The sequence below is a fragment of the Odocoileus virginianus genome, chromosome 20 (genome assembly GCF_023699985.2).
Source record: "Odocoileus virginianus isolate 20LAN1187 ecotype Illinois chromosome 20, Ovbor_1.2, whole genome shotgun sequence".
NCBI lineage: Eukaryota > Metazoa > Chordata > Mammalia > Artiodactyla > Cervidae > Odocoileus > Odocoileus virginianus.
This window is the reverse complement of record NC_069693.1, coordinates 36,192,226-36,204,738: the sequence shown is the minus strand read 5'-3', so window position 1 is coordinate 36,204,738 and position 12,513 is coordinate 36,192,226. Positions and strand designations below refer to the sequence as shown.

Below are 12,513 nucleotides of genomic sequence, written 5' to 3'. Positions count from 1 at the left end.
ATTTTATATACATATATATAAATTATATATATGAAAGAACCCGGGTTCTTTGGAAAAACAGCCAGCTCCGGATCTAGAGCACAGAAAAAGTAAGATAAGCTTGGAAAATCTTGTTTTGCTAGAAAGTAAGATATGATAAGGATGATGTGTGAAACTGAGCAAGCCCACAAAGTGGCCTTCCCGGCAACCCACCTCTTGGTGTCCCATGCTTATTGCTGATTGGGGAAAGGGGCTCTGGAAATAAACTGTGACCTCCTACGCTCCCCATGTGAAGCGAACAGGGGGCCCCAGCAGCTAATGACTGAGAAATAAAGAACACAGAAACAAAGAGGGCAGGCAGACAGGAGAGTAGCCGTAACTTAAATCAGTCACAAGGACTCCCAGCTCTGTTTCAAAGGTAAAGTGTAGTCTGACACACATTCCTAAACTGTTTTATACAGACAACCCCCCAACCCCCAACCAGATGAGAAAAGCTAACCATGAGCATGTAGCCCGCAGACCAGCTGGAACCTGAAGACAGATGATGCCAACCTGTGACCTCATCTTGTTTCTTCACCTCGCACCAATCAGAGAACTGTGCACAAGCTGATGAGACACCCTGCGACCCTCTCACTCACCTTGCCTTTAAAAACCCTCCACGAAACTCGATCGGGGAGCTTGGACGTTTTGTGGACAAGCGCCCTGTGCCCTGGTCTGGTGCCCTGGAATAAATGCTGTACTTTTCCTCACCACGACCCAGAGCCAGCAGATTGGCTTTGCTGTGCACTGCAAGCAACCTGAGTTTGGTTGAGTGACATGAAGACACATTAAAAGGACACAAAGGTCAGCTTAAAGGGGCTCCCCTTGATCAAATCAAGGACAATATGGGCATCAACATAAAGACAGGAACAATTACATAAACAGTAACTCTTAAATTCACACTGACATAAATAAATGGGTAGGACTTCCCTGGTGGCCGAGTGGTTAAGAATCCATCTTACAATGCAGGGGATGTTGGTTCAACTCTTGGTCAGGGAATGAGGATCCCACATGCTGTGGGCTCCACGCACTGAAACTCCTGCGCCCAAGAGCTGCAACAAAAGATTCCACTAAGACCAGACGCAGCCAAATAAATGTTTTTTTAAAAATGAGTAAATAGTTGGGGAGATGGCAATGTTTTCTTTACAAAAGAATAACAACTAATAATAGAGAATAAATTATTTTATTAAAAAAACCCACCATCTGGCAACCTGCATAGTAGCAATGTAATAAGAAGAAATATTGGGCTTCCCGTTCAAGATGGCGGAGTAGAGGACATGTGCTCATCCCCTCCTGCGAGAGCACCAAAATTGCAACTAGCTGTTGAACCACCACTGACAGGAGGAAGCTGGACCCACCAAAAAACAATACCCCACGTCAAAAGAAGAAGCCACAACAATATGGTAGGAGGGGCGCAGTCACAGTAAAATCAAATCCCATACCCAGAGGATAGGTGACCCACAAACTGGAGAACAATAATACTAAAGAAGTTCTCTCACTGTGGTGAAGCTTCGGAAACCCATGTCAGGCTTTCCAGCCTGGAGATCTGACAAAGCGACTGGGAATCCCTAGGGAATCTGACCTTGAAGGTCAGTGGGATTTAATTATAGTATTTCCACAGGACTGGGGGAAACAGACTCCAGTCTTAAACAAAACTGTGCACACACCAAGACCCAGAGAAAAGGAGCAGGGACCCCACAGGAGACTAAACCAAAACTACCTGCTAGTGTTGAAGGGCCTCCTGTGGAGACGTAGGTTGCCAGGGGCTCACCTGGAATGAAGGCACTGGCTACAGCAGTCTGGGAAGGGCCCCCTGGCATGAGCCCTCCTGGAGGTCACCGTTAGCCCTACCACAGAGCCTGCAGACCCCAGGGCAGCGTTGCCTCAGGCCAAACAACAGAGAGGGAGCACAACTCCACCCATCAGCTTTACTGAGCAAGGCCTTGCCCACCAGAGGAAGACCCAGTTTTTCCCATGGCCAGTCCCTCCCATCAAGAGGCTTACACAAGCCTCTTAGCTTCCTCCATCAGAGGGCAGACAGAATGAAGCAAGAACCATAATCCCACAGCTAGAACAAAAACCACATTCAGTTCAGTTGCTCAGTCATATCTGACTCTTTGAGACCCCATGAATCACAGCAGGCCAGGCCTCCCTGTCCATCATCAACTCTCGGAGTTTACTCAAACCCATGCCCATCGAGTCGGTGATGCCATCCAGCCATCTCATCCTCTGTCGTCCCCTTCTCCTCCTGCCCCCAATCCCTCCCAGCATCAGGGTCTTTCCCAATGAGTCAACTCTTCGCATGAGGTGGCCAAAGTATTGGAGTTTCAGCTTCAGCATCAGTCCTTCCAATGAACACCCAGGACTGATCTCCTTTAGGATGGACTGGCTGGATCTCCTTGTAGTCCAAGGGACTCTCAAGGGTCTTCTCCAACACCACAGTTAAAAAGCATCAGTTCTTTGGCGCTCACCTTTCTTCACAGTCCAACTCTCACATCCATACGTGACCACTAGAAAAACCACAGCCTTGACTAGATGGACCTTTGTTGGCAAAGTAATGTCTCTGCTTTTTAATATGACGAAAAAGCAAAAAGTTATGTCCCAGATGAAGGGAGAAGATAAAACCCGATAAAAACAACTAAGTGAAATGGAGATATGCAACCTTCCAGAAAAGGAATTCAGAATGACAGTGAAGATGGTCTAGGATCTCAGGAAAACAATGGAGAAGATGCAAGAAATGTCTGCCAAAGACCTAGAAGAAATAAAGAACAAACAAACAGAGATGAATAATACACTAGAAGGAATCAACAGCCTAATAACTGAGGCAAAAGAATGGATAAATGACCTGGAGGACAGAATGGTGGAAATCACTGCCACAGAGAATATAGAAAAAAGAATGAAAAGAAATGAAGACAACCTAAGAGACCTCTGGGACAGCATTAAATGCACCAACATTCGAATTACAGAGGTCCCAGAAGGAAAAGAGAGAGAGAAAGGACCTGAGAAAATATCTGAAGAGGTAATAATAGCTGAAAACTTCCCTAATGTCAGAAAGGAAACAGTCAACCAAGTCCAGGAAGCACGGAGTCCCAGGCAGGATAAACTCAAGGAGGAACACACGGAGACACAGTGATCAAACTGACAAAACTTAAAGACAGAGATAAAATGTTAAAAGTAACATGAGAAAAACAACAAATAACATACAAGGGAACTTCCATCAGGCTATCAGCTGATTTTCAACAGAAACGCTACAAACCAGAAGGGAATGGCATGATGTATTTAAAGTGATGAAAGGGAAGAACCTACAACCAAGAATACTCTGCCCAGCAAGACTCTCCTTCAGATCTGATGGAGAAATCAACAGCTTTCCAGACAGGCAAAAGTTAAGAGAATTCAGCACCACCAAACCAGCTTTACGACAAATGCTAAATGAACTTCTCTAGGCAGGAAACACAAAAGAAGGAAAAGACCTACAGAAAATAAACCCAAAACAATTAAGAAAATGGTAACAGGATCAAATGCACCAATCAAAAAACAAAGACTGGCTGGGAGGATGAAAACACATGCATGTATGCACTTCCACTTACCACATCACTCTGCCTGACCCCACAAACTGTATGTAATTATTTTATATTGTTAGGTTAATCATGTTCCCATTATGGCTTGCAATTGTAATTATCTTTCATTTTTTTATCTGGCTACTGATTGTGAAAACTGAAAAGCATCTTTTACTATTGTGATTATGTAACTATTACTCACTTAATACCACTGTATCATGATCGATCAACAGAAAAATAGTAGAACTCTGTACCACCAAAACTACGATTTAATAGAAAAACCTATAATCACTTTTTAAAATCCAGATGTATGTCAGAATTATCTTGGAATTTTTTGAAAAATACAAATGACCAGGTATTGCTTTTTTCTCCAGAGTTCCAGGTATATTTCTAACGAGCAGCTATGTTTAAAAACAACTGGACTATATGATGATCTTTCAGTTTTATCTAGTTTTGTTTCACTTTTTCTACTTCATATTCAGTGCTGCCATTTCATTTAGTTTATGTCTTCCAGTTTCTCCACCTCTTTTTTTCTGATGTTCTTTCTCAAGCTTTTATCAAGCATAGCAGAAAAGCTTTTGTATACATATATATAAATATGTATAATATATATATTCAAAAACTTATGAATTTTTGCCTAACTAAAAAATGTGTATTTTGATTCCACTTTTTTGACTTAGAATGCTCTATTTCTAATTAAATAAAAACAGATATGCAACAAACAACAAAGGTTTACTCTATCTAGCACAGGGAAGTGAAGCGAAAGTCACTCAGTGAAGTCCGACTCTTTGTGACCCCCATGGACTGTACAGTCCATGGAATTCTCCAGGCCAAAATACTGGACTAAATAGCTTTTCCCTTGTGCAGGGGATCTTCCCAACCCAGGGATTGAACCCAGGTCTCCTGCATTGCAGGCAGATTCTTTCCCAGCTGGGCCACAAGGGAAGCCCATGGCACAGGGAACTACAGTCAATAAATATCTTGTAATAACCTATAATGGAAAATGATTTAAAAAATAATGTGTGTGTATTTATAACTCAATCACCTTGCTGTGCACCTGAAACACTGTAAGTCAACTCTACGTCAATAAAATATATAAAGAAAAAATATCAGGGGATGCTGAAACAAGGGAATCAAATTTTAATGAGAAATGGGATATTTACATAACGTGTCTCCCTATAAAATATTTATTACCTTAAAGTTTACAGTGGAAAAACCTGATGTCAGTCACCACCTTAACTAAATAATCACTTAATTAAGCACTGGTAACATGACATACTATCTACCACATGGTAAGAGGCAGTAAAGAGCACACGAGAGAAATCAGCAGACAAACCCAAACTGAGGGAAGTTTTGTAACATAAACTATCTGTAAACTGTCAGAAGCATCAAGATCATAAAAGTCAAGGCAAGACTGAGGAACTGTTGTAGACTTAAGGAGACTAAGACGACATGAGAACTAAATGCTCTGCACAACCTGGACAGGATCCTTCTGCTAATAAAGGACCAAACCACAGAACCTGAATGGAGCCTGCAGATTAGATGGGAGTAACATATCAAACCTAGTTCCTGATTCTGATGGTTCATTACTATCACGTAGGAGGTCCTTGCTGCAGGAGTTACTGAAGTATTCAGGGGTCACAGAGCATCCTAAAGGCAACCTATTTTTAAGTAAAATAGAAAAAATTCATTTGTATTATTCTCACCACTTAGCTGTTTCAAACTACTTCAAATTACGACCCCACTCCTCAAAAAAGGGGTATGTGGGAAACTTCCCTGCTGGTCCAGCAGCTAAGACTCCATACTCCCAATGCAGGGGGACCAGCTTTGATCCCCGGTCAGAGAACTAGATCCTGCATGCCACTACTGTACTAAGACCTAGCACAGCCAGATAAAGAATTTTTTTAAAAAAAGGGATGTGACATGACTATGTGTGTAAGTTACCCTCAAAATGTGGTTACCAATTTGTACTTCCCCAGGACAATGTATGAGAGTAAACCCAAATCAAAATTTTATTCGGTAAAAACAAAACAACTGAAAACGCTTATCCTTTCAGCTGAAAACCAAACATGCTTTCAAAAGGACATTTATATGCTCAGAAAGGGAGCAGGAAGGATGCATCCCAAACTGGTGACAATGGACACATCTGAAGAGAAAGGAGGACAAGGAGAAAGTGAGGGGGGTACTATTGTGGATTACATGCTCTTCTATATTGTTTGACTTTTTCTCCTTAAGAATATATTCAGAGAGGGATAAACTGGGTGATTGGGACTGACATATACACACTATATATATAGAACAGATAACTAATAAAAGGTCTACTATAAAGAACCGGGAACTCTACTCAATACTCTGTAACGGCCTATATGAGAAAAGAACCTAAAAAACAGAGTGGATATATGTGTATGTATAAGTAATACACTTTGCTGTATAGCTGAAAGTAACACAATATTGTAAATGACCTATACTCCAAGAGAAATTTAAAAAAAAAAAATGAAGAAGAATATATTCACTTAATACCTTCAGAAGAAAAAAAAAGGCATTGAGAGAGACACTTGTTTCCTAAGAAGTCTAAGAGTGAGTTTACAATATTACCTTTGAATTTCCTGATGCCATATGCAAAGCTTATGTGTATATGCATTATTAGCAATTTTCTGAAAATACTGAAACTGAGCAGGACCCTGCAGGGCCTTCCTGGACACAAAGCCCTTCTGTGTCCTCCATTTCTTGCTTATGGAAAAAAAAAAAGGCTTGTCTCCTAGGCCTCCCCAGGTTCCAAAGAGCAGGCTCAAGCAGTTAATGATTAGGACACAGCAGTCACAGGACTCCTAATTCCTCCTGAAGGGACGGAGGTAAGAATCTGATGCACATTTCTGAGCTATTCTCCAGAAAAGACAGCCCCCTCACCACCCAAGTGGAGGATGGCAATGTCAGGCTGACCACAAGCAACATGGAGACCCCAGACTGGTTGGAACCAGAATGTCGATGACTGAGATTCCTGACGTATCACTGCTACCTCACCACCAACCAATCAGAAGGTCCACGAGCTATCATGCATCTGAAAACCCTCTGCCTTGTCTTTAAAAACCCTTCCCTGAAAGCTACTGGGAAGTTCATATTTTTTTTTTTTTTGAGTGTGAGTTGCCCATTCTCCTTGCTTGGCATCCTTATTTTGCCGCAAAGGCCACTGTCAAGAGTTTGGCTTTATGGGACTTCCCTGGTGGTCCAGTGGGGTTAAGAATCCACCTGCCAATGCAGGGGACATGGGTTCAATCCCTGGTCCAGGAAGATCCCACAAGCCATGGAGCAACTAAGCCCTCATGCTCTAGGGCCCAGGTGCTGCAACAAGAGAAGGCACCAAAATGAGAAGCCCATACATTAAAACTAGACAGCGGCCCCCACTTACAGCAATGAGAGAAAGGCCAGGCACAGCAATAAAGACCCAGCACCACCAAAAAGAAAGAAAGAAAATGTCTGGCTTTGTGTGAAGTGGGAACGCTAACCTTGCTTGGTTACAACATGGTCATAGCTTTCATCACACTCCCAAAGAGAACCCTGCCTTATACCTTCCAATAAGATTGACATTTCTCTATCTGAGCTGGGTCAGATCATCCTCACTAAGAAGATCCTAACACTATGCAGGGATACATAGTCTAGGAGTTTGCAACACTCACACTGTCTTCTCATATAGTTTAGTTAAAGCCTTTAAATCTCAGCGACAACAAAGTTTTATCTCTCTTACCTGAGAATTCATATTTAGCACAGGACATGTCAATGGTTGACTCCAGGTCAATCTTGGAAATGTCTGAAATCCAAGACCGGAAATGTTCAAACAGAATTTTCCTATGAATGTAAACAAAAGATAACTTGTTATACCATGATGGGGGCTCCATTTGGATCTATGCCACAACTATTTTTTCCTGCAGGTTTTAGTTAAATGAAGATCCATTCTTGAGAATGTTCCTTAATTTAAACTTGCCAAGTTTAAGACTAGTATTCCCAGAGAAATAAATGCAAACCTTTCTACTGTAATATATTTTGCTCTACTGTTTCAGCTTATTTTCTTCATCTTAAATTTATAGTACTGCCCTATCACGATAGCGGTCTGGCCTTTGACAGCAGAATACCAATGTTCTAGTCCAGAGTTACTGACTTCTAGACATGCTTTTCAGCACTAATACTAGCTCTATTATTTAATGAACACTTGGGTGGGTAGCACTGTTCAGGATTAAAAACTTTAAGCTGCAGTAATGGTGACTACTATGCTAATTGTGTAATAATCAATAAACTTTTTTCATAGAAGCTCTGATACTAAGATAATACCAAAGAAAAGATGGTTGAACATTTCCATTTACAGCTAAAGTGGCTCTGAATAGAACTCTAACACAATTTAAGACTCACTCAACTCTGAAATTAGGTTAACTTGGATGGATCACCATTTTTATGTCAATTTTATCTCCATAAAATTGGGGAAAATATTTTTTAAAATATTTTTAAAGGGTTTATGCTAGTTCAAATTTTGCACATGAAGAGACAATACTGTTTCAATCATCTTAATCCAAAAGTACATAACTGAAATCCCCATAAAATGCAACTGTGCTATTAATAACTAAAGATCAAGTCTCCAGGCTGATCCCCTGAAATTTTATTACCAAATATCTTTTTATACTGTGTACTACCCAATCCAGAATGTTCCAGAATATATTGTATTTGTTAGTCTAACCATAAAAGCCATGTAACTTTTACAGGCAGAGTTGCAAATTAGAATAGACCAGCAAAGCAAACTGTAAACCAGGCTTCAGGTAAAGTGGGTGGTCAAAGTCTTGAGTCTTAAACGTTTATGCAACTGATATTATCAAAGCTTTCCATCCCTCTTTTACTGGTAACATCAATTGCCACAAATTTATTCCATAGAAAGCTCTTCCTCTGGTCATCCCACGAAGGTGTCACAAATATAGGGTTATTTTCTGCCATCATTCTCATTTGTTAACAGTATTCATGAGAGAAATAACAGAACCTAATGGGGAAATAAAAAGGTCACCTTTCTGTAAAGACAAGGAATTCCATCTCTCACACCTGTAACAATCTGCCTGTTACCGTTTAGGTATAGAATGTAACTCAATCCCAGAGGAAATGAGACAATGCCCTGGAAGCATGGTCATCGGAGAAAAAAGGTCTAAATAACTGTGAACTGTTATGAGTACAGTTAACAAATACTTCAGGTTTTAGAAAGAAATAATCTGTGCAGACTGCCACTTACGGAAATATCACGGGGGTGGGGGGAGGGAAATAGAATGAGAAAAAAATAACTTGTATAGACGAAAAATAAACAGCTTTTACGAAGTAACATGTGTCTACTGTAGCAAAACTAGGGGAAAAAATCCTATAAAAAGTAAAAAGAAACTTAAAAAAACCTATAGTCCTATTAGCCAGATGTAAACATACCATTCCTACAAGTCTTTTTCTTTGTATACACATAGATAGGTATACAAATAAACATTTCTTTTTTTTAAAATGAGATCACACCATGTGTGCTATTTTTAACTTTTCTCTTTATATTTTTCTAGCCTATGCCTTTGCCAGCAGTAAGTATCATATTTTATAAATCACTTCAAAAAACACTGCAAATTAAACTGGGACAAAACATTAATTGTGTGAGATACTGAGTCTCAGAAAGATTAAAATGTTAAAAAAAAAAAAGTGTCTTGGAACTGATGAAACAACTACCATACTCATGTATTGAGTATTTAATGGTATTAGTTCAGTTCAGTCACTTAGTTGTGTCTGACTCTTTGAGACCCCATGGATTGCAGCACACCAGGGTTCCCTGTCCACCAGCAACTCATGGAGCTTGCTCATTTAATGGTATAGTTTTCCACTCTGTTCTGTACCATTATCTGTATAACTCTTGATGGGTGGCCATTTAATTTGTATGTAATTATTCACTATTATAATAAACAATCTCATATGGAATCTTTGAGCACATCCTTATTTTCACAGGACAAATTCTTGTATGTGGAATTATAGTACAAAAAGAAAGCATAATTTTAAGGGTTTTGATACATTTTTCAAAACCATCTTCTAAGAAAAATTGCAGCATTGTATATCTACACTTCTGCCAACACTGGAGCTTTTGTTTTAAATATATGTCAACCTGACAATGTGAAAGACGGTACCGCCAGTGTTAATTTGTTTTCCTGGTTACTAACACAGTCATTTTATCACTGAAAACTTTGGCCATGGAATCAGACATGGATCTGTATCTCAGCTCCATTTTCCCCTAGATGACTTTGAAGAAATTACTACTTTCTGTTTCCTCCTCTACAAAAGGGGACAATAATGCCAATAAAGATGGCATGATGTGACATTTAAAGCACTTACTCCTTTGTCTGGCACATATTAGGCCCCCAACAAGTATGAGTACTCCTTTACCTTAAAGCACAGATGTGGGGCTCTCTTCTCTTCTTCAGATCATCAGACTTGACCGTGAAAAAACAAAAACAGGATTTCCTTCATAAATCAGACACTCAGAGCAGGGCAGTTCGGGGAGGGAGCATACTGGCAGCCCGGCACTGTCACTGAGAGCCCGGACTCTGAAGCCAAATTGCCTGGGGTTGACACATGGCCCCCTCCATTTGGCAGCTCTGGGACTTGGGCACGTTGCTTAGCCTCTCTGTGCCTTATTCACTCAATAAATACTTACAAAGGTATTACAGTGGAGCTTATATATTCTTGTGGGGGAAAGACAGTAAACATTAAAAGTTGATTATTAGAATAAAAAAGGAGAGAAATGTCAAGGGAAAATAAAGCAGAGTATGAGGGACCAGGAGCGCTGAGAGCAGGGAAGGGCTTGCAATTACAAATTTGGTGGCCAGGTTAGACTTCATGCACGTGCGGCACAGGCTTAAAGGAAGCTGGGAGGTGTACCCAGGGAAGATCTCAGCAAAGCAGATTCAATGTCCTGAGTGGGAAGAATGCCTGGCCTGTTGAAGAAATCATAGGATGTGGCTTAGCGAGTTGGAGGGAAGCAGCAGGAGGTGGGGCCAAAGGTGTAATGGGAGACGTATAACCACTCTGGTTTTTGCTCAGAGAAATGAGAAGCTTAAGGAGAGTCTGAGGAAAACTTTTTAGAACTGAGATGAAAATCACTTAACATAAAATTTACTATTTTAACATCTCCAAGAGTGTAATTCAGGGGACTTTTAGTATTTTCACACGTGCAACTATCACAGATGCATGCTCAGTTGTATCCGACTCTTTGCGACCCCACGGACTGTAGCCTGCCAGGCTCCTCTGTCCATGGAATTCTCTAGGCAAGAAAACTGGAATGGGTTGCCATTTCCTACTCCCACTATCTAATTCTAGAATATCTTCATCACACCAAAAAGAAACCCTTTACATATTAGGCAGTCATTCCCCAACCCCACCCCCTAGCTCCTGGCAACCACTAATGTACTCTCTACATTTTGCTGGTTATTACCTATAAATGGAATCACACTATATGTGGCCTTCTGTGTCTAGCTTCTTTCACTCAGTTTGTTTTCAAAGTTTACCCATGATGCAGCAGTATTTAATACTTCATTCCTTTTCCTGGCTGAATAATATTCCATTGTATAGACATACCACTTTGATCTATTCATTCATCATCAGTTGATGGACACTGGGTGTTTCTACTTTTTGGCTATTATAAACAATGCTGCTTTGAAATCTGAGTACAAATTTTTATGTGAGCAAATGATTTCAATTTTCTTGGGTCCATTAACATTTTATTTATTTATTTATTTTCCATTAACATTTTAAACAAACACAATGGCTGTAGGTGGGCCAAGGATAGAAGCTAGGAGAGTAGTTAATCCACCAACAGGATAATCCTGGTGAGAGAAAAGGCTTGGGTCAGGTGACAGCTGTTAGCAGTGGAAATGAAAAGTGTGTTTTTTGAATATATTCTGACAGTAGATCCAACAGAATTTTCCAATGGACTGGAGAAGAGGTATGAGCGACGAATGAAGGGTGACCTCAAGGTTTCTGGCTTCGGTCACTGGAAAGGTTGACTCTCATGAACTGAGATGGGGGGAAATTGTAGCTGGCGCAGATTAAAGGCGAGAGGACAAGGAGTGTAGTTTTTGCAAGTGTGAAACACTTAACAGATATCCAAAAGTGGAGGCAAAGCCATGAGACTTCCTGAAGTCTCCAAGGCAAAAGTCCTAGAGTACTCTGTCATTAAGAAGCCAAGTACCAAAGGAAGACCTGCTGAAGGGAACTAAGAAAGACTTGCCAGTGAGGTAGAAGGAAAATGAGAGTGAACGTAAAGTATCCTGAATGTAAAGTGAAAAACAACCAAAAAAATCAGGCTACTCCTAATGACTAACTTGGTTAGGAGAACTGGAAGTTGTTATAGACCCAATTATCGAGTCAATTCATAGCACAAGCAAACAAAACGGGCTATAAGTGAAGTTTGATGGGACAGGAGATGGAAAGCAGGTTTATATTTACTGTCTTCAGGTAAAGAAGTCCCACAGTGAGCATAGTGAAAAATTATTCACAGAAGTTCCATTAAGCACTGTGGGGATCTAAAGTAATGGCTTCTTTCTCCCTCATTACCTTAGGGCCATTTTTACTATTTTGCCTCTCATGGACTTCACAGAAGAATTTTCATCTACTGAACTGCATTAAGTAAAAACCAGTTTGGCTTCTCAATTTCAGTAATCAGATATGCATATAGCTCCAAATCAACAAAAGAGGCCTAGTGTTATCAAAGCTGATATAATTACAAAGATAGAAGACTATGATTTTTATTAACTTATACAACTTCACTATGGATAAAAGCTATTTTTCATTAGATTTCCAGAATTAAGAAGAGAACATCATTCGTATATTTAACCAGATTAAATCATACATATAAAAGGCCCAAAGATAGACAGACTGGGGGACACAACCA

At 40.2% G+C, this 12,513-nt stretch overlaps 1 protein-coding gene across 2 annotated transcripts in view; it reads right to left on the bottom strand.

Annotated features, from left to right (window-relative positions):
- The window catches only part of OGFOD1 (2-oxoglutarate and iron dependent oxygenase domain containing 1), a 32,260-nt gene that overhangs the window by 15,575 nt on the left and 4,172 nt on the right, over window positions 1-12,513 (bottom strand). Inside the window, exons 3-4 of one of the 2 annotated variants that reach the window (XM_020892753.2) lie at window positions 10,008-10,054; window positions 7,318-7,418 (exon numbers count right to left, since the gene is read on the bottom strand). In XM_020892753.2, coding sequence (XP_020748412.2) covers window positions 7,318-7,418; window positions 10,008-10,054 — 148 coding nt within the window. The remainder of the gene's footprint in view (window positions 1-7,317; window positions 7,419-10,007; window positions 10,055-12,513) is intronic. The other variant, XM_070451287.1, reaches the window with a different exon arrangement.